This window comes from Camelina sativa, chromosome 19 (genome assembly GCF_030686135.1).
Source record: "Camelina sativa cultivar CO46 ecotype springtype chromosome 19, ASM3068613v1".
NCBI classification, from domain to species: domain Eukaryota; kingdom Viridiplantae; phylum Streptophyta; class Magnoliopsida; order Brassicales; family Brassicaceae; genus Camelina; species Camelina sativa.
In genome coordinates, this window is record NC_141898.1 from 27,808,424 (window position 1) to 27,830,923 (window position 22,500).

Consider the following 22,500-nt stretch of genomic DNA (forward strand, 5'->3'; position numbering starts at 1 on the left):
TAGAAACAAAGGAGAAGGACAGGGGCCGTTAGGTCAGAAAAGCGATAACTAACAAATCTCCCCAAGTAGGATTTGAACCTACGACCAATCAGTTAACAGCCGACCGCTCTACCACTGAGCTACTGAGGAACAACGGGAGATTAGATCTCATAGAGTTCAATTCCCGTTCTCAACCCATGACCAATATGAACTCGAAGTTTCCTTCGTAACCCCCGGAACTTCTTCGTAGTGGCTCCGTTCCATGCCTCATTTCATAGGGAACCTCAAAGCGGCTCTATTTCATTATATTCTATCCATATCCCAATTCCATTCATTTAATATCCCTTTGGTGTCATTGACATAAGAGATGTCGTTTCTAGTCTATCTCTTTCTATTTCTCTATATATGGAAAGTTGCAAAATCATCATATAATAATCCAGAAATTGAAATAGAAAATAAAAAGGGGAGGTTTGTGATGGTTTTTCAATCTTTTATACTAGGTAATCTAGTATACTTATGCATGAAGATAATCAATTCGGTCGTTGTGGTCGGACTCTATTATGGATTTCTGACCACATTCTCCATAGGGCCCTCTTATCTCTTCCTTCTCCGAGCTCGGGTTATGGACGAAGGAGAAGAAGGAACCGAGAAGAAAGTATCAGCAACAACAGGTTTTATTGCGGGACAGCTCATGATGTTCATATCGATCTATTATGCGCCTCTGCATTTAGCATTGGGTAGACCTCATACAATAACTGTCCTAGCTCTACCGTATCTTTTGTTTAATTTCTTCTGGAACAATCACAAACACTTTTTTGATTATGGATCTACTACCAGAAATGAAATGCGTAATCTTCGCATTCAATGTGTATTCCCGAATAATCTCATTTTTCAATTATTCAACCATTTCATTTTACCAAGTTCAATGTTAGCCAGATTAGTCAACATTTATATGTTTCAATGCAACAACAAAATGTTATTTGTAACAAGTAGTTTTGTTGTTTGTGTCCGTATGTTACTAGTTGAGTGGGCTTTCCCTTTGTTCCAGTTATTTCTGGTCATGAAGGTGTAGGCCAAGGACGGAGTCGAACCGTCATTACAGGATTTGCAGTCCGATACATTTCCATTATGTTACCTAGCCAAACCCGCCACCTCATGTGCCAAAGTCAAACGGTTGTTCTTTACTTCCCTCTTTTTTATACATATGCTGGGGCAGGCGGAGCGCTCTATATGACCGGCGGCGGGTTACCAGAGAGGAGGGGACAACTTCTTTTTCCCTTGCCTTGCTCAATTTTCGTTTTATGATTGAAAGTAGCAAGCAACTCTACTACTAGTACAGAGGCCAGATAGAAGGTTGTTGCTCATCCAGCCCATCGGATCTATTGTTTATGCAGCAGTGCGATGCGGCTGAAAAACATAAGCCCCATTTTCTTAGTAAGATGAGTAAGGTATAGGTTTGGGAAAACTCCAAAACAAAGGTTCCAAAAAAAAGACATTAATCAAGGTGACAGGATTCGAACCTATGGCCCTCTGTACCCAAAACAGATGCGCTGACCAGACTGCGCTACACCTCGCGTCTCACTGTAATTGCTTTTTTTTTCATTTGCCTCCTGCACTATACGGCTTTTTGCCTTCTTCCTTCTTTCACTTGAATTTTAAAAATCCGGCTCGCTCTCGGCTACGTGTCCAAAGGACCAAAAGGCCATTCTTCATATACCTCAGCTCCGAGAATAGAAGTGGTTGTGGATTCGAACCACTGACACAAGGATTTACAGTCCTTTGCTCTAACCAACTGAGCCTGAACCACTTTTCCAAAAGTCTCTTTTTTTCTTCATCGAAGAGCGCCCTACCTTACCACTTGACTAGTAAGGGAAAAGCCCTTTACTAATCTAATTAATAGGGAAAACTTCTTCGTCAAGCTTTAGAGCAGCTCTTTCAATTGACGACTAATCTCCCAACATGCTCAAGAACCGAGAGCCGCCCAGGGACTGGACGGCCATAGGGAGCTTACTTATGAAGATAGGCCGGTCAAACAAAAAAACGCGCAACGGGCTCCCCGCTCCTAGTCACTAAGTAGTGCTCTTCTCATTTCGCCCGCCCGTTTCACTTCCGCGCCGGAGGAAATGGGATTCGAACCCATGATACAATCTTCTTGTATGTCGATTTAGCAAACCAATGCCTTAAGCCACTCAGCCATCCCTCCAAGTTGTTGATCGGAATTTTTTAAAGAGTCAAGTCTTACTTATTTAAGCTGGAATGAAAATCTTCTTCTCTTATGATATTTTATAGAGTTTCGTTTCTTTTATCTATCTCCCCATTCGAACGAGAGAATTGAGTTGATAGCTTCAGTAGTGGTTGCTTGATGGTGTGTAGTGGGATGACCTGGTAGCGATCATATTAGTATGTATATGAGCAGGACTTTCAAGATCTGATATCTTTCAAGAAAGTTGGACCATTTATCACATCAAGGTAACTACGATAAGCAAAAGAAGACTCTTAGGTCGTTGATTCAAATTCTACCTATATTTGCATTCACTTAATGGTCAAACCTACAATGGAATTGACTCTAACATCCGATCCGGCCGGAGGAAAGACTTACTACTACAAGGGCTTGTGCCAACCAACAAGAAGGGGGACGGAGCAAAGACATCTCTTGGCCAGAACCGGACATTGCCCTTTACCATCTCACCACTAGGAGACTGGGACTCGAGGCGTGGTTAAGTATTCCCTTCCGCTCTGGAAGTCAATTTATTTCTTATCTTTCGGTTCCAAATCTTTTTTTCTTATAAAGAGTGTATTGTATGGTCCAGTTGGTGTGGAGAGATGGGTCACTCTTGCGCATCTCGCGCTGTGGTGATTGGTAGAGGAGCCGAGCGTACGCAAGAATCAAGTGCCTCAGGGCTTCCACTAGGCAATCGGACCACTACATCCGAATGAAATAAACTGGTTTCACGCTGCCTGAGGTCAAGTCTTCCCCGCTATTCTAACTCTAAATCCCGGTCGCACCCTTCGCACAACAAATCCACTTTGAGGCGTCGGCTGAACCTTCGATCCTTTAGGAAATGACCAGCAACAGGAGGATGAGATGCCGAGGAATTTTGGTGCTAATCCCACAGGACCAATCCCGTTGTTTGGGCCAGCCGAGAAGACAGACAGCGCACTCAGGACTAGGCCCGTATCCAGAACGAATAGAAGGAGGATAATTGCCATTTTTATGCTAACAGGCTGCTCAACTTTTGGAATGAGAACCAAAAGAGACCGATTAATCTCCGCGTACTGTCTCGGATCACTCATGGGAACGGGAGTGGGTGGTCCCTAGGAACGGCGGAAAGGAGAGTACTGGTTCAACCAGATACGAGTGACGGAACCGGGGTTGATCAAAGACATGCGCCGAGTGCCAGGAATGACTATAAGCCGATAGAGTCGTTGTGGCATGCCATGAACCGAGATACAATTTGACTAGTGCCAGGTACAAGAAAGAGTTGATTGCCCGAAAGAGGGCAGCGCAGCGCCTCGCCTCAAAACCTGTGTGGTAGCATTACCCCGGTGCAAGTGTCTCCTCTTTGGTTGCGGGCCTTAGCTGGATCTGAATCAGTGGGCGGAATCGAAGTGTAAATAGGAGTGCTCTACTCCGAATCAGGTGGCCTTGGGAGCTCTTTAGTTAGGTAACACAAGGCTCTTTAAGACCTTGTTTGTGGGTTCCATTCCTAAAAAGATTAGGTCCGTGATGGTAGTGGTGGATCGCTTTTCTAAGTATGCTGTGTTCATAGCAGCGCAACATGCATGCACCGTCCATGATGCTGCGGAGTTGTTCCTTAAGCATGTGGTCAAAATCTTTGGCTTGCCCAGGGATATTGTGAGTGATCGGTCTGGCTCTGAACCTACGTGCCTATGACTTCGTTTCCCAGGAAATCCGTACAGCGGAAGATCCTGAATTTGAGACTTTCTACACCAAAAATCTTCTTTTAAACGAGGGTATTCGTGCTTGGATGGCGGCTCAAGATCAGCCTCATGAAAACCCTTATATTCCCTGATGAATCTCGTGGTAACGCTCTTTAATGGAACTTTAGCTTTAGCCGGTCGTGACCAAGAAACCACCGGTTTCGCTTTCTCGCATAAGGAGCCTAGCTTAAGCTTCTATTCCCCACTTCCCTATGCTAAAAGACTCACTTCACTAGCTGGCCGAGGAAGTGAACCTGGTGGGGATGTACAAGAAGGTAGCGCGTCAGGTTCAAGTTCGGATCGAGTAACGGTGATTGAAGGGATGAGATCGGAAGCTCCTGATTCAAATAGTTAACTGGGCTGTGGTTGTCGAGTCTGCTTTCCCTCTCTATCAAAGCCCTTGCACCTGCCTTCTCAGTTCCTCGTGCTTAGCGGGACTCCCTTTCTAATTAGAAGGAGACAGATTAGGTCAAGTTGCTCTAGGTATGAAATCAATCCCATGTTGGTCGTAAGAGTGGCAAGCCATGAGGTAGGTCTTATGGAAATAAATAAGCATCTTCCTCAAGCAACTCCTTCATCTGTGGCGGCTGCTCCTCCAAGACAACTGCCCAGCATAACTAAACTCTTATCTTTGACTTGACTCTCTTTTGTTCTATGCCCCTTAGGTAGGAGTCAGATCTGTTTTGTAGCTTGTTTCACCCTTCTTTGTAGCTTGCCGTTTGATGTGTTCATCCCCGCCCTCCCTGAACGGAGCTGTTGCTAAAGCATAACTAATATCTTAGCTGTTTGGAACGTATAGCTATCCGGTTCTTCCTTTCTTTAGCGGAGGCGTAGGTAACATATCTATCTATGAGTTGCTGAGAACGTCTCCAAAGCATAAGGAGTTGTTCTTCAATTTCAACCAAGAAGCACAGGTTCCCGCAACCCTGACGCCAGAAGAGTTGCAAGACGTGGTCTGGTCGAACAGATTACGACCGCTGACCTTTACAGATCAATTATTTTCCATCTTGAAAGAACAGCCGGAAGGTATGAAGCTCTAGTCCTTCTTTCTAGCCGTAAATCAAGAACTCGAAAGGTTTATTACTTTGTTTAATCGCTTGACTAGCTTCGAAAGAGCAATCTCCTCTTCTAGTCTTACCACAAATAAATGCTTTCAAGAAAGTGCTCTCAGTTCCTGACAACATGGTTCCCGGTCGCGCATCCCCATGGAGGTGGATATTTCACACATTGGGGTCATCAGCCGTCGAACACAGTCAAGTTAGCAAAGATTCGTACGAAGGAAAAGAAGAAAGATAGATGGTTTCTAATGGGAAGGTAGCAGCTGTCATCATTATGATGATTCAATCCATATGAATCCCTATTTCAGAACTATGTATTAGTTAGACGACGGCAACGGAACAAGAACTCCTTCCTTTACAGGCAAGCGGGATAGCTGCTGTCTCGTTTAGGAACTTGAGTTAGTCGACTAAGAGGTAGAAAGTGGAAAGAAGCGGCCTAAAGGATTAGCGACGATCCCTCTTGGCTTAAAGTAAAGGAAGCGGCTTGTCCCATCCAATGCCCTACTTTTAAGTACTCGGTATGTTCACTCAATCAGAAGAAGCTTTCGGAAGTTCATTGGCCTCTGCGGAGCATGAAAAGGCCTGTTTTGAAGCTCCGGGGACTTATTAGCCCGTCAGCCTTACTTCTTAGGAAGAAGAGAAATGTGCTTGACTTCTTTATCTTATAAGATGACGGCAACATCCTAGATAAGATCTAGGATTCCTGCTTATGAATCATGGCAAACCGGTGGTGAAAACAGTATTACAGAGTAGGTTGGTTAAATTAAAGCGGGTTACTTTGATCTTATCGTCTAGCCGGGCATGAGAGCCCAATAAAAAAGGATCGACGACGATCCGAGAAGGACGAATCAATAAATCGACTTCCTTTAGAGCAGACAGACTACGCGCTAACAGCTTTAGAAACTTTGCTATACTAACAAAGCAAGCATAGCAAAGTCAAAGTTTGAGTTAGACCGGGTATGAGGCAAAGCCAAAGGCAGAAGTGGTTTATCCAGGTCGGTTGAATCCCCGAAATAAGTACCAATTGCTACCGTCCAATCGCTATCATTATCATGGTTGGAGCATAGATAGCAAAGGTATGGTTAGAGGTAAAATACACATATCTACCAGGTAGGTGAAACGAATTCCATACCCATATCGGGTAATGGGCCTCCAATTACTTCAGCCTAAAACGAAGTCTGAGGTCGGGTCAACAATCTAATAGGTTGCCTTCCCCCGTTCGAGAGTCAGAATCCTAGCCAGGTGAAGATCCACTGGATGGCGGGCGGAGTGGCTTTAGAACCGAAAAAGTCAGAAATTCCAGAGACGGTTGACCGAGCGGAGACATCAGAGGAAGGAGCACTAATGGAAGAGGCATCCATTAGCTAGGGACACAAGGGCTCTTCTCTGGTAGCGGAGTCTAAGATCAAGCCAGCTAGAGAGGCAGGAAGAGGAGAGGCATAACTGATTGATTGTTGTTGACTCTTTTTTCCCGGTTCTAAAGCCAATCACAGAGAAATGGGGGCAAAAGAGCAAGAAGTAGCACCTACAATGGACCGGGTTTACCGAGTCTCACTAACAGCATTTAGCCTAGCATCACAGCCACCAGCCGAAAAAAAAAGTCCCTGACCTCAAACCGAAGGCATCCGTGGCAAAGAAAGCATCTGAGCCGGCGGAAGCTCCCCGAAAGGAAAGGCATAGCATAATTCGGAGTTGAAGGTCGGGAGCGTCGAAGCAGACCCTTTAGTTTCATCCATTTTTCCATGACCAGCAGCAGAATAGCCTAATTATTCACCTTTTCTAGGCATCCCTAGCCCATTTCAAGAGCCATCGCCTGCTCCAGATCTGGGAGCACCTGAAAGATCTCGATTTTTTTAATACAAGTACCCTTTTGAGATCGAGACTCGCTTCTCGAGTCACAGAGACAAAAAGAGAGGCGGGGGCATAGCTATCAGAGGCAACGGGGACAGAAGCAAGGATGCCAGTACCAATTTCAAAGAATTTTTCCTCGGGATGCATAGCCGCCACTATATCGTCCAATTCCAGTGCCTGTAAGAGATCGGGTTTACCGACTAGTGTCTTTGATTGATCCAGTCCCCCCGACAGTTCAATAGCCGCTTCCGCTTCAGGCCTCGTAACCTGTTCATAATGATCCCGCATAGGCATCTGACTTTCTTAGACAAAAGCGGGATAGTGAAATAGACGTCCAGTCTCCGATCCCAGTTGATTGATCTCGACTTTACCAGCTCATGAACGGGGCATTAATCAGACTTGAGCAGTAGGTTTCGACTCGGTCAGCTGTCTTGATGAAGATTGACTTCAGCCAAAGAGAATGAATTTACTTAGGGAAAAATTCCTATGTGCTCGATCCGATCAACGAAAAGAAATCCTGAAATTACATAAAGAAACGCGAGAATCTTCACAGTTGACATTTTCGATTGAGAAAGTGGCAGGCCAAAAGAGCTCTACTGTAGTGCCTTGCAAGGTCGTAGAGCCGGTAACCCTCGTTCACCTAAAATGGAAAAAGGTCTGTGATTGAGACTAAGGAACGCTAGCTATATGCTTAACACATGCAAGTCGATCAGTTCGCCCTTTCGCCTATCGGCTTGGCAGGCAAGCTACCTTGCTTGCATTCTATAAACGGTAACTTTCGCGCCCTTCCTGCCTGCTTAAATTGATGTGAATTGAATGATGGTGACAGCTCTTCAAATCCTATTCAGTCTGATTAGATATGTCACTGAAACAATCCGTTCTGTCTCAGTTTGATTTTCGGATTCCGAGGATGAGCCGGACGACGAAGCCTCCTCCTTAGATAAAGATGTCTCAGACGCTACTCTCCCGGCAAGAACAACTTATTCTATTGTGATTTTTTTGGCGGGTTCGGTCAGGAGAGACAAAAGAGAGATGCTTTCTATCAGTCAAAAGGGGACTTTGTCTCCCGCCATGCTCCCACGGCCCGCTTACCGAGGAATAGAAAGGGAGGACCGGGGGGGTCCAGAGCAAGTAGGGTTGGGGTATAGAGCCGTAAGCGCGGTGGGGTGTGAGAGAGGACGTGCTCGTACGGTTCATAGAAGGGTATGATCAACTCGTTGATTGTTGGTAACTTGAACTCCTCTATATTCGAAATATGCCTTTCTAGGAGCATTACGATCTGCAGCTCAAATGGTCTCTTATGAAGTCTCTATTGGTCTTATTCTTATTGTGCGCCTTGTGAGCGCGTTTGTATCCGCGAAGGCAATCATCGCTCGGATGTTCCCCTAACCCAACCCGGGAACGGACCGGAGGGAACCGCAGCATGGGTAATGTCCGCGTCTCGTCGCAAGGCTCATTTTGAGTTGTGGGTCATAGGTCGGGCTTCGGGCGGGCAGCTTTATCTGATCAAGGGCCGGGGCACACGGGTCCTGGTACTATCCAGGTGCGAAGAACCCCGGAGGTGACTGCAATGAGCAGAAATCTCACTCACCGGCCTAAACGACGAGAAAACACTCGAACGTGAGAGCAAGGGATCACCCAACGAATGGACGAGCTCCAAGGAGGGAGGAGGCAAGCACCATGCTTTCAGAGAAGTGGCGGTCCGAATCTTATCTGAACTGCGAGAATAACTGACTAAGCTGTGCCATAAGGGTCATTCTAAAAGCGGGACAGGGCCAAGCCTTTAGGTTGTTTAAGTAGGTTGGGTGACAGATCGGCCATAGGAGTACTCCGGGATATAAACCAGGGCAACAAATGTCGAGCATACAACGATGCCGCCCGTTTTCATTTCATGGAAGTCCCCGGCAGAGGAAAGGGCTGTAGGTGATGGCGCGTTTTGCTTCTTATCTAGAGAGGGGCGCTGAAATCGTTCCTATTGGGTCGTGTGTGGCTTTAGTATAGATGAATAAAGGCGGGCGCCGAAAAGGAAGCAGCCCAGCCTCTTCAAGAAAGCTTTGCTTGGTAGGCGCTGCCTACTCACTCGGACAATGCTCTGAACACGAGAGTGTGCAGTTCCGCCCCCTTCTCTCATGCTGAGTCACAGGCAGCGCCTCGGAAAGCACGGACGAGCCACATGCAGGGAAACTTGCACGTGTGGTTCTGGCCGGGGACACCCCGGTATACTGTACTAATATGTGTAGGTCCCCGTAATTCGAGTGAGATTGTCATGGCGCAAAAGCAGATATGGTCTGGTATTCCCCTGTTCCCTGTATTGGTTATGTTCCTTATTTCTCGTCTAGCAGAAACTAATCGAGCTCCGTTTGATCTCCCAGAAGCGGAAGCTGAATCAGTTGCAGGCTATAATGTAGAATATGCGCGGGATGCGATCCTTAATAGTCCACTGTTGGCGGAAGCCAATGTCCCGGGGTCCCGGGGACTCATTCTGACTGAAACTAGGGGTGGGTCTTTACCAACTCAAAAATATTCGATTTTTGGGAAGACAAAAAACGTGATCGCCTAGCGCGAGTCTTATTGAAAAGGCCCCTTACTATAGATGCCCCTTATTGAAAACTCAAGGAAAGCTTGATATATATGTATTATATTAATGCGTAATGCGCTCAAGCATGCGAAGAAAGCCGGCCTTACCTTTAGCAACAAGGGCGCTTAGGCTTTACTAAGAAGTGCGAAAGGGCTTTTCTTGCTTGTTTAGTAAAGTCACGCTTTTTTATTTAGAATTGAGTAGGTGCTTGCTGGGGCAGGGCACTCTTCATTCTTCATTCGAAACTTTTGAATGTCGGGTCGGAGGTTTCTGCCTTGTTATCAAAAAGGAAGTTGTTGGGTAAAGCAAACTCCCTCCTTGGACGAGCACGGGGCTTAGTCAAGTAGAACCGGGTTGCGCTGCTTGATGCTCCGATCGAAAACAAATCAGTGGGGCCATGCCGGTACGACTGAATATGCGTTAGAAAGGTCAATCCCTCCCCTACGACACCAAAAAAACCGGGCCGAACTTCTAACAGCCCGCCCGCTACCATAGAAAAATATCGCGGCAACGTAGACCTAAGTGGTCATATTGGATCCTTGGGAACCATCACAAGTACGGCCGGCCTATATTTGAACGAGAATGCCGTGTCGTTCAGCGGAGCCTAAAAGAAGGTGACTCGCGCAGACAGCTGACTCCTTTTCAATAGAAAGGAATAGCCAAACCAACCCAGCTGGCTGATCAATCTCAGAGATCTTATCGGCCGGCAAACCGGAGACGGACGACCACGGTTCCGACCTTACCAGCACCAGAGGTGTACTAATCAATGAACCCCCGAAACCAACTTTCTTTTCTGACAAAATCCACCAAGTCTAAGCGGTCACGACATCTTGTTGATATTGATTGAGGACTTTCGCTGACTGACTCCATCCATAAACCTAGACCCCGGTAACCTTCGTAACCAAAGCGTCACGACAACATCCAAAGTTTACCTTTGGATTCTGAAGTAGGGGGCAAGGAGGAGCGCGTAGGAATGTCGACCACCACATAAGCCACTAGTGGCTGAGAGAAAGCGAGCAGCACTTTGTATAGGTTGGGCAGAGCTTGAAGAAGCAAGCCCCTATCAAAGCAGAGAAAGCCATTGCGCGCTAGCCTAACTAGCTAGCATTTTTCAGCTGGCTGTTATTTAGTTGTAGCGCGCCTTCCCTCCTTCTATAACTTTGGAAAGATTTAGCAGTATTTTCTTATGATGACCTGGTCGAGAGAGTACGATACATCGGTGTAAAAGGTTGAGTGGGATCTGTAAGGTTGGTTATAGTCAGGCCTGGCCGGAAAATGTTCTTGCCTCTATCATTAGCTCGGGTAGCCCCTGTTTCTGGTCTTTTAGTCACCTTCCAATGGCTCTTTTCCCAATCACATCCCTGGGTAAGGGGTCTCTCTAACTCTGCTTTCTAAATCTCTGTTTCCACACTTCTTTAGTGTTGCCATTTCAAACTAAAATAACAAATGATAGGATCAAACCCGCCTTCCCCTACTTTAGGGTCTTGTGAACGGAGTCGAGATAGGGTATGGACAGTCTCCCATAACAAGAATAGGAATACGCGAGCCTTTCCGATGTCTTTGATTTCCTACTAGAGAAAGACGGCTTCTATCACGAGTTTAGGTCCTTTTCCAGTTCCGGGGATGGGGTTTTCAAATCTTCCATTTTTTGGTTAGAAAACGAGCTTCTGGCAAGACACCGGGGGGAGCATCTATAATTTCATAACCTGCATTGGTGCGGTAGAGTGGCACCTCATATGCTCGATCCATAGAGAAAGAGGGAGTACCAAGTCGTTCAGGAGTGGAAAATTACCACGTATCCATCAATCAGTCATCCCATTTCATTCCTCTTTGACACCCATTTAGTAGTGCTTTGGGCAGTTATCCGGTCATTCCAATCTTTCGTATGCGGATCTGTCAAGAACGAGCTGACGACGGAAGCTCTCATTAATTAGTTGATGAGGGGAAACAAGGCAGTCATTCCCTAACCACTTACTAAATACTACATGGGCTCATAAAAAAACTAAACTAGATGATTGATTAGTGAGATCTTTCCCGGTACAATCTAATCTGCCTCGATAGAACAGAACCTTCCCATCCTCTAGGTCGAGTAGCTGCTGTTTCATTAGTATTCCTTTGTTCCGTGGGAATAGTAGGCATGTATGTGCCGGCTGGTTGCTTGTAGCGGTATTCCAGTTCTTGCATGTGCTTGACTTGTAGGAAGCGAGGAATGACCTACGAGCGACCGGGTCTCACTCTTCCGCACCCTGTGTAGCTGAGGAAGGACCTTACGGTCCGTAGAATAAATATCTTGACTTTCTTTCCACAGTTCCGAGTAGGTCTGCAAGCCTAGGAGGATCATCGTACCTTTTGTATTACAGTTGGTTAATCAGCTACCCCTTCCCTTCTATCTTCCTCTTCTTAACCTCGTCATTCCGAGTTAGGTTTTTAAACCTAAGCAGGATCACCCCTCTGTTGACTTTCTATGGTTGAAGCAGGTACCTATTCCTACTCTCTCGTCCAGAACATCTAACAGCCGTATTATATGATTACCAAGAACCACAGTTCCTTGCTTTGTAGCCACTGTATGTCGTCCATCGGGAAGACCCACTAAGCAAGGTATAATATCACGGACATTTGTCATCACCATCAAACAACCTGTCATATTATGTGAGGCTACAGTATCTAAAATCCAAGGGACAAGAAGTGCCTTACCGGTTCAAGTTTCGGAAGCTCTAGTTTTGCCCGTATGGAATGTGTTGAGAAGAAGTTTCCATTGTTCCTCTGTAAAACCGACAAGATTAGACGGAGAAGGAGAGGATCGCGGGCGAGGAGAGCTGATTTCAAGCCGCCGAAAACTGCCTCATCGAGTCCCATCAGAAATTGGTGCACCTTGTCCTTCTCGCGACGCTTGCTGGCTCGAGCTTTCGCACCACAGGGACACCCGTCGCATGTGCACTGATCTTCTTTGTCATAATAAGCCAGATCTTCCCATAGTTTCTTCAGCTTGCCGTAGTAAGATTTGATACTAAGGCCCTTCTGTTTACAGGTCACGAGCGCATGCTTCAACTGCTGCACACGAGGCCCGTTAACCACACTAAACTGCTCAGAGATATCGTCCCACAATTCCTTCGCTACCTCGAAGTGAGAGATATCTCGACGGAGGAATGGATCAATCGAATTCCGAATCCACAAAACCAATAGAGAATTGATTGTCCAACAATCATTAATCTCGTTTGAATCTTCTGCCGGACGCTTAATCGTACCGTCAATGAAGCCAAACTTCTTCCGAGCTCGTAACGCAGTGCGAAGTTTGCGAGCCCACTCGTCTTTTCCTATGGCTAGGATTACTCTTTCTGGGATCATTGGCTCAAAAGTCACTATTTTGTTCTATAGATCCGGCGAAATCCACTGCAAATTTTCTTTCTTTCCTGGGATATGCCTGAGATCATTCTTTCCTCCCTCCGGATCAATTGATGTTACCTGCTTTGAATGGGCTTTCTCCTCTCCTTTCAACCCATTCTCTGTCTTTCTCTTTTTCCCTCTGTTTCTTTAACAAAAGGTAAACAAATGGTTAAACAGCTATTTCTTTTTAGCTATGGGGAATTCCATTTGTACTGTTGTTTGTAGTGTCATAGACGGGCAGCTGTGATGTGATGTGGTAGCTCTGATTTTGGTGTGATTCTATGGGAATGTTGTTTGTTCGCTTACCCCTAGTTGGATTTGAACAAAGAACCTCTCACTTGGCATGTAAGGTCAGCTCTGAAGGCTTTTCTTGTTTTGCTGTTTCCCTTCGTGTCTATCTATTCTTCCCCTGCTGGGACTGTTGCATGAATAAGTCAGGTAGTTGCTTGTAGCTGTATTGCTGTGCCTGCATGACGAAGTACGTTACCAGTGCTGTCTCTTAATCTCTTCCGAGTTGGATTAGGTATACTGCTATTAGCGTAGCGGTTGTTCTCTGTTCTATCTACCTACTGTTGTTAGCTTGGAATAGGTTGTTAACCATGCCGGGGTTGTTTTGCCGTGTTTCACTCTTTCTTTCCCTTTGGTTGCTGTTTTGAGTACTCTGCGGATTATCTGTGCTTCCTCTGTAATCACGTACTGTCTTTATCTGAGCATTATCTGTGAATGTTCTGTAATTACTTCCCCTACGGGATACTTGCCAATGACTGTATCCCGCTGCGTATTAACTGTATATCTTCCCTTTCTTTTATTAAAAATACTTTCTTTCTTCCTTCACTGGGAATAAGCTGTTATTGAGCTGTGTTATATTGCTGTATGTGTTGTATTGGGCTGCGCCCCCTGCTCTTTCCTGTCGTTCTTCTATTCGATAGAGAACAGTTGGAGGGAGCGAGCAACGACCTGTGAGCGACCGTAGCTACCTCTGCAAGTGCAGCTAAAGCAGAATCGTAAGATCCATAGAAAAACTCTCTTTTCTTTCTTTCTTTCATCCTCCGAGTAGTTCTCCAAGCCTAGTAGGAACATCGCTAGCTCGGTCAGTTTGTGTTTCTCCTGCTTTCTTTCCTTCTGCTTCCGAAGAACTGTTGGTCTCTTTGTATCCACTTAACACTCTCATAATCTTTCTTCCTTCTCCCGTACTCTTCATTCCGACTATCGAATCAAAGAAGCGCGAGCTCTACTGTATCTACTTGCCCGATCATAGCTCTCTTATGGGAGTAGCTCCCCCCATTCGAGTAGGGCAAAAGAGGACAAGCGGAGGAGAAGAGCTAGCCCGGTGACGAGGAGTCTTAATCCCAGTCTAATCGAATAAAGGTGCTAGCCAGTGTATTATAAGATAAGGGAAGATGAAGAGAATAAATCGGGAAGGACAATATGGACGGATTCCCTTTCTATTTTCCTCACATAGGATTCTGCGGGAAAATAAACAAAAACAAGCCTTTTTGTTGGCGCGCCTCTTTCACTATTTTCATCAATATCTGATCTATCCGCTCATGCAAGCATTAATAAGAGTATGTTTATTCGATTCGTAACTGAGCTACTAGAGAGTTATAAAAGAAAGGGAGGGTCTCGCATCTTGGTGATCCTTAGCTGCTTACTTCGCCGCTAGAGTATCCGAACTAGTTGAGCACTCCGCCCGACTCCCCTATTGGAACACAATCAGGACCTTGCCTAGGAGCGGGTTTGAAGAGCAGAGAAGGTGCTGGTGGAATGAATTGATAAAAACGCTTTCCATGGGAGCTTGTAATACATTTTTTTCGATCTAACGGGAGGGACCGGTTCTACAATAAAAATATCTTTACTAAACTTGGTCTTCTCGAGAATATCCTGAAATGCCTGAAGCTAATCCAATGCTTGAGTCGGAGGAGGCGGAATTCCTCTGGTTCAATGTAAAGCTTTCCGCTACTGATACAGCAACGGACAGTTGACACATATGCGAGAGGAGAGACAAGACCTGCTGATCGTAGCACTGCTGTGAGTAACTGGAATCATTCTAATTCTAATCATTTCATATATCAATCTCTCCTTGATAGAAGGATATCCGTCTTTTAGAAAGATTTCCTAATGAACCAACTATCAGCCCTTAATCAAGAGAGAGAGCCTACCTCACCAAGAGGGAATATGTAATATTGTATGTCAATTTAGCAAACCAATGCCTTACTTAAGCCACTCAGCCATCCTTTCTTTCTTTTACTTTACTTCAGCCACTGGACTTCCCCCTTACCTTACTCACTAGATTTTCACTGAATGACTGGGTCTCCTTCCACACTTCAGCTAAGGCAGTAACTTCTGGCAAGAGTAGACTGACTGATATGAGATTGAGCAAGGAAATGCCAAAGCTAAGGCTAACTCTCTCTCCTGTGCTAGTGAATCATATGCCATCCTTAGAGTGCAGCGGGGACACCCTTTAAAGGAGAGTGAGCCATCTCTTTAAGAAGGGCCTTATCGCAAAAATGATCTTTGAAAGGTCACTCTCATTAAAAGAAAAACTGCCTCTCTGTCGAGGATTTTCCTCACTAAGCTTTCAGGAAAGTCAGGACAAGGACTATAAACGATTGTAACAGAGACAACCCCATCTTCTCTTAGCTATATCTTTATTCCGTAGTAGGGCTAGGGGCAGGGTGGTTTAAAATAACTCCTTTTATTTTCCCTCCTACAATTACAATGGGAAGGGACGAGACAAAGCCTTCTTTTAAACTAAATAAAGTAGGATTCCGCTTTCACTGTTCTCAAGGTATCTCCTGACTCGAAGATTAGGGCTTCTTCCCAGCCGGAGGCATCCGAGGAGAATCATCAACCCTCGCATAAAGAAACAATTAAACTATACGCGGCAGGAATACCCAAGTCATAGTCTTTTTCGGGAGAGGGCTCGGCATAGTCTTTATGCGACAGTACCAGCATGCCGTAGTCTTTTATGCGACAGTAACAGCGTTATAGTCTTTATGCGGCTTCAGCAGCACCCAGTTAGGACTTCAACCACAGAAGACAAGTCTTTGCCTTCACGTCAGAAACAACAACGCATTGAACTTCGACCGCTTGACTTCCAACAGAAGTGGATGATTCTTTCGCCTTTCTTCGTTGACCTGACACGACATTAAAAATGGAGAGTCCCAATAGTCCAGAGGTAGCAGCACGATCAGGGAACCAAAATGGCTGTCTCGCGCTTCGAAGCCACAGCATTTAGAGGGCCCTTGGCACATCTTGCAATGACAACACGTCTCACCACCCAAACTTGGTTTTCGACGGCGAATCAGCAATGTGTGTCAAGCAACCAATTCTGCTCCTAGGCCAGTTCTGATCTTAGGAATTCCCTGATCCAGAATATCTGAGCCGGAAGGTGGCGTTCAAAGACTTAAACGAGTAGTGGGCCAAAGGGCTCTATAATGATAGTTCGCCCTCAGCTTTTGTCCAGGATTGGCATTCTCAAAGGAGAAAGATCTGATCAGGGAAGGATTGATCGATCAAGATCAGGAAGAGGAGAACGAGGAACAATTAACGAAAGAAGGGGAAAGGGCTAAAGCATCTGCTTCCACTTCCGCTGCAGAAGAAGTTGGGGGAGGTTACAAAGCCCTTATTTCAACAGACTGTTAACCACTTTAATGCCTTTATCCGGCTTTGCAACAAAGTGATCTTCGATCGCACTAAGGCGCATAAGACAGTACACTTCCCCGATTCACCAAGTAACCCTACGGAATTGATGTTGTGACACTTGAAACGCATGAAAGGAATCTAGGAACAAAACAAAGAATTGCACCCCTTGCATTTGAATGCCGGTATACTGCTCCGCCACTCAGGACACACTACCAAAGGACTCCAATCCTCATCATTGGGCAATTCAAGACGCAAGTGGTGTGTATCATCTCTAGCCTCCCTCGGTGATGTTTCATATGGGTCACTAGAATCTCCATCTGGGGCCGAAGAACGTACGATCAAAGACTTCTGAAGCGTCGTCTAAAGGCTCCGATCTAATAAGTTACGTGCGTGATGTCGATGAGATGTCGGCAGGAGATGTCGGCAAAGAAGAGGAAGGCGCGCAGAAGGTAGGTAATAGATCTCATACTGAACGTGACCGAGTCCACCCAACCGTACACGATCCTTGAGTCAAGTATGCGAATGAAAAAGAAGGAGTAATTCGAGCAGGAAGAAGAAAGGCTGACGCTGCAGCTTCAACTTTCGCTGCAAAAGACAGGAATGGGGGAGTTTCAAAGCCATTCTTATAACGGATTACTGTACCTTATATACCTTTATTGGCTTTGAAACTAAAGTGCTCCGCTCAATAGGGCTCATCAGGAATCCGAACCTTCATGAAGTTCAGCTAGTCACCCGAGAAGAATCGAAGCTGTGACACTTTAAACCTTCGATCAGATGCTTAGGCCAGTCAGGTCAGGACCTTACGTCTGATTGCCTTTCACTGCGTCGCCCGTAGGGCATACTCCCAAGAGACTCCCGGACGGTTAGGGAACACTCCCATGTCACGCATTCAACACACATGTGTTAATTGATCCTCTCGATCCAACACAAACTCTGAAATAGGAACTTAGAGAACAATAGTATTCTCAAACAACAGTAGCAATAGGGTTACCAGTCCCTTCTCCTGAAAGAACTAAAAGGCCAAAGAAAGCTCTCCTTTGATAAGTAGTTCCAAAACCCTCAAAAGGAGAGGGAAATAACGAAGAAATTGAAGATTGAAGGGAGGAGGCTGGCGCAACAACTTCAGTTTTAGCTTCAGAAGATGGGGGAGTTTCAAAGCCATTATTATAACAGACTACTTTCCCTTTCATATCTTTATGCGGCTTCTCAACTAAAGGGCTCCGCTCCACTACCACTCATAAGGTTCCGCCACTACAATAGGGCCCAGTCATAAGAGAAATCGAGAGCTTTATCCTGGCTCAGGCAAACGGAACTACCTTAGGTCTCGCTGGGAACCTAGCTCAGGAACCTAAACCACAGTGCTTTCTTAAGGAGTTTGCCGAGTCCTACCTCGCTATCAAAGATACTAACTGAGGAACTCACCTATGACCCAAGGGAAGAGCCTAGAAGAAGGTTTCTCACGTTGATCGTCACCCCTGGGTCTAAGAGACCCCCAAGCTGTCTCACCGGGATCGAATCGGGCTCACCTCGGATCAGGAACAGCTACAATATACGCCGCTTAAACAAGCAGATTAAAGGAAAGAGACCCATCTATCTAAGGCTAAAAGAAGGGAAAGAAGCCGTAGCTAGTCGTAGAAGTCAGTGAAGGGGAAGAAGCAAGCCGAACCGTAGGCGAGCAAAGCTTTCATTCAACAGCAGAGGAAGACGTAGAAAGACCAGCAAAAAGAATGAACACGTGCCAAGAACCCATTCCATTCACGGACGCGGGGAAGGAGGAAAGTCAAGGCACAAGTTTCTCTATTAAGAACCAAGGCCCTACTGAGCTACATTTACTCTTTACACCAAGAACAGCTCAGACATGCGACCCCGAGGACTGGGCTTTGGTCTTCGACCGACGGCTCCTTTTTCGGCATATGAAGCAACAATAAATAAAAGAGAACTACAGATGAACGAAGGGAAGAGGTAGATCATACAGTTCAAACTCAAACAACAAAGACATTCTAACAGTTGCCTCGCTTTCATCCTTATAAGTGGACAGACTCATCCGCATTCTCCGCTTTGAACAGAGTTTGCTTCTTCGTTCGCCTTCCCTCACACTACTGAGCTACAACCAAGCTCGGCAGAAGCAGGACAGAGATTTAAGAACCGTGAAGTGAGCCCAAACAAGGCAGAAACAGCAACTGCAACCAAATAGGCTGAAAACAGTGCGGCAGCACTAGCCGTCCCAGTAACAGCAGCAGTACGAGCATTCCTTAGCCGCTTCAGGAGGGTCAAACGACCGGACTACGTCCTATCCTCGTTCAAACCCTCCTTCACTACATTTACCAACAGTAGGACATTTAGAAAGTGACGATTTAAGAAGGCACTCGCTTCGCTCACTTGACCGGAGGGGACCTAGAAGAAAGAAGAATAGACGCATTCACAACCTTACTCGGCCAGACAGTCTATCATTTCACAAAAAAAGGCAGACCATTATGAAACCTTACTTCAGGTGAATACTTTGACTTCAGTTGGATACTTTGATAGTTCACTACTACGATAGGGGAATACTAGGCTAGGGAACTACTTGGGAACTACTTGGGAAGTCATCTCTTTACTTAACGAACTAACCACTCAGGGATTCAAATCCACGATACTCCTACCATCTGCTTGATCCAGTTGAAAACTTTACTCCGACTTCACATCAGCCCTTAGGGTCAACACAGCTCCTCTTATCCTTTACTCTTTCTATGCCTGGATTCCTATGCCTGTTTTACCTCGAGTTGGAATTCAGTGGGAGAAATTCCAACAAAATGAAGTGGTAGAAATTCTCCAGAAAACGAAAACGGCGATTCCAACTCTACAATCAAGGCAGAACGCAGGGAGGAGAAGAGAATAGATTATAGACGGCGGACCGGACCCAAGCTAGGCTGAAGGCAGGACTCTATTAAGTACGGCTAAAGGCAGACTCTATTAAGTACGACTGAAGACAAACCAAGTAAGTGCGGTTTCAAACAAAAGTAAAGGAAAGGTACGATCGATGGACAAGGAATCGGTTGAGATCGAAACCATATTCGTAGGACGCGTACCCAATAGCGTTTCTAGGGGCCTCATCCCGGGGGCAAGCCGGGCATCAGTACGCGCTAGGCCTATCACTCGGAGCCCGGGCGATCTACTCTTACTCTTTATTTAGAGGCGGGAAATCTTACTCTTCTTGAGCGGGGGATAGACCAATCTTCTTCAGCGGGAAATCCAATCCATACCTTGGGGGAAATACATAGCTTGGTAGACAATCCATAGCTTGGTATCCAATCACTCTACTTCAAGTGGGCTAACTCACTCATCTTTTGGGATTGGTCTTTCTTCAATGTATAAGTGGAGTAAGGTCTTTTTCCCCCACCGAAAGAAAAGAAGGTTTCCATTCCCATTCCAGTAGTAAGAAAAGATCAGAGGCACCGTTGCCTACTTCGCGGGATCGCCTTACGTAGAAGGACTTGTGATCCACTCTCGGCTAAGTTTCTATGGTCGGTCCTCTCTCGATTAATAGCTAACTGGAAAGAGAATCCTCTTTTATACTTAATTATCAATCAAGAGGGAAGTTCCTAACGTGTTCTTAGGAACGAAGGTCTGTCGAAGGCGGGCGAACGTGTCTTTCTATGGTACGCTCGGTACGCCTTGTTTCTATTGTTCTCCGATAGCTCTATCAGTGATTATTTCAAGTAGTGCTTTTTGTCTGTTACCGGATATGTATAGAAGTTTCCTTATGGTGTTCCTCTCCGGTGTTGCTGAATACACGTCACCGGTTCGACTCCTATTTCTATTTAGTGGTCCATTTATTGATTGATGGGCGAATAGAGCCCGGGATGCTAAAAATGTAAAGGCCAAGGCCTCTCTCGATTATTGCTTTACCTGTCCTATTAGACTAGCTAGGCCCTCCTTCGGTATGTCTTGTTCCTTGGCTTCTCCTTGTTGGAATTCATGGTTGATTGTAACCTAAGGGTTGTTATATCACTGTCCTTCTGTGGGGGAGAAAGAGGGGGTGTTGCTAGCTCGGTAGGCGCACAGGCGCGGGTTCCGGTTGAAGAGTCAAATTCTCCTTCTTGTTTTTATTGTGAGAATCTTTCTCTATACTCTATATAAAATGCCATCTGTTTTCTTTACTCGTTTCCTCCTTAGCTTTGAATCTATCTGTGACTGTTCTCCTTCTTCTCTAAGGTCTGTTCCTTTGTTCCTTCTTTGTGCCTTCATTTGCTTTCTTTTGTTTGACTGTTAACTTAAGTATCTACCTTCTTCCTTTGGTTTCTTGTAGTTCTATCAGTTAGTTCTTCAATGGTTAGCTCTGCCTGAGCTGGAGTTGTCCCTCCAGCGAGAGTTGCTTTCTTCCTTGCTTGATCGGTAGGAGTTGCCGAGATAGCAGGTATTAGCTGTTAGCCGTCGGACTCATTTAAAGGAGTCCTATCGGGCTACACTAGTCTAAGGGCAGTTGAGTAACCGATTCCTACGCTTCCTCCGCTTACCTCCGCCGCTTAACTATTAATACGTCGCTTACCCGCCTCCGCTTACCCGCCTCCGTCGCTTGTTATCTGCTTCCCTTAGCTAAAACGTTAGGCGCTAGTGAAAGCCTTCACTCTCTTATATTTACGTACACGTGGGAAGAAGACCTAGTAATTGAGTGACAGCATTCCTGGACCAATTCTATAAACAGCCAATCAGGCATATCATGGTACAGGTGAAAGAAACTTATCCAATACAGATCTTATCACCTGCCCATCAACGCTCAACCGTCTGCTCCTCTCGTGCGTGTAGGAATAATCAAAAGAGGAGACAGCATGCCTATTATTAAGAACCCAATTCTACTAAAAACGATAACAACGATTCGAGGTTCTCAATCAAGGCAGAAAGCAAGAAACCCATCCAGCTAGGAGGAAAGCAAATCAAGCTATGGAGACCAATCAGACATCTAGATTCTATAGTACGCGTATGTGTACGTACCCAGGCTAAAACAGCAAATCAAACTTGGCTATCGTTTGAGAGCAACCTATCGCTAAACACAAACCAATCCTTTTACACAGTCCATTGAAAGGAAGAAAACAAGGGTGGAAATTCATGTTCCTTTTACACAGACCTCCAAAACTCGAATAGGCCAATCTTACTTTTCCTCATTCTAGAGGTTGCAAGGGAAGAAAACAAGATTGGTTCTTTATGAAACCTGGTTCAAAGCAACGAACTCCGCTCTCTCCCGTGGGCACATTCCTATTATAGTAAACGGGGACTTTTCTCTTTATTCCTATGCGTGCTTTACTTGACTCCTCTGAATTCAGAACAATGACTTTTAGGCTATTTTTCCCCACCGGCAAGAACGAACTTCTATGTGTTAAGCAAAGAAGAACAGAAGATCTATTCCAGTAGTTAGGTACAATCTTGTACGGCCGGGGACCTACTTCGCGGGACCGCCTAAAAGGACCTGGTCCACACGCGGCGAAGTTTCTTTGGGCGGCGTTTTATCGATTGATATCTAAAGTGACTGGAATTCGAATCTTCTTATATAAGGAATTATCGATTATAAACTTCTTATATAAGGAATTATCGATTATAAACGAGGATGAAAGAAGTGAGGAATAAAAACCCGATGTTGTGTTCTCATGCCCGGTCGAAGTCCAAGGCCAACCCGGTCTGTTGCCAATGAGTTGTGAGGAAGTCCACCGTCAAGTGCGGGATGTGAGGCCACGTCAACTGTGTATGTTGCTGCGAAGGTCAACCAAGTCGAGGAATGGCGCTGCGGAAAAAAGAAAAGTCACTGAGGATTTGCCTTCGCGGATACCAATTGCTTGGATGGATGCGTTTGAAAGCCTCGAGATGACTTGCAGAAAAAAATGCTTTCTAGGTTTGTCTTGTGTCTCCGTAACAAATGGTCCATTTATTGATTGATGGGCGAACGACGGGAATTGAACCCGCGCATGGTGGATTCACAATCCACTGCCTTGATCCACTTGGCTACATCCGCCCCTACCCTCCCCGCCCTTCATTTTATTTTGTTTCACTGTCATAAAACCTATTAAACAACTCATTTACCTTTGTATCTTA

At 45.6% G+C, this 22,500-nt stretch overlaps 3 protein-coding genes and 1 non-coding gene across 4 annotated transcripts in view; 2 read left to right on the forward strand and 2 right to left on the reverse strand.

Annotated features, from left to right (window-relative positions):
• Nucleotides 1–22,500, forward strand: part of LOC147921179 (uncharacterized) — a 62,645-nt gene that overhangs the window by 10,068 nt on the left and 30,077 nt on the right. The window contains 1 exon segment of the mRNA XM_087501381.1: nt 1–22,500. This exon segment is cut by the window's left edge and continues 9,699 nt beyond it; it is cut by the window's right edge and continues 30,077 nt beyond it. The gene's annotated coding sequence lies outside the window, so the exon portion shown is untranslated.
• TRNAN-GUU (transfer RNA asparagine (anticodon GUU)) lies at nt 58–129 on the reverse strand. The gene has a single exon. It is a non-coding gene; the product is annotated as a tRNA-Asn (tRNA).
• Nucleotides 347–22,500, forward strand: part of LOC147921183 (Ycf1 protein) — a 52,231-nt gene continuing 30,077 nt past the window's right edge. The window contains exon 1 of the mRNA XM_087500361.1: nt 347–22,500. This exon is cut by the window's right edge and continues 30,077 nt beyond it. Coding sequence (XP_087356487.1) covers nt 347–1,051 — 705 coding nt within the window. The 3' untranslated portion in view covers nt 1,052–22,500.
• LOC147921184 (uncharacterized) lies at nt 2,944–3,273 on the reverse strand. The gene has a single exon (XM_087500362.1). The coding sequence runs from the start codon at nt 3,271–3,273 to the stop codon at nt 2,944–2,946; it is 330 nt and encodes a 109-aa protein (XP_087356488.1).

What these genes read in the sequence shown, in the direction of transcription:
- LOC147921184 (XM_087500362.1), bottom strand. Translation starts at nt 3,273, where the DNA reads ATGAGTGATCCGAGACAGTACGCGGAGATTAATCGGTCTCTTTTGGTT.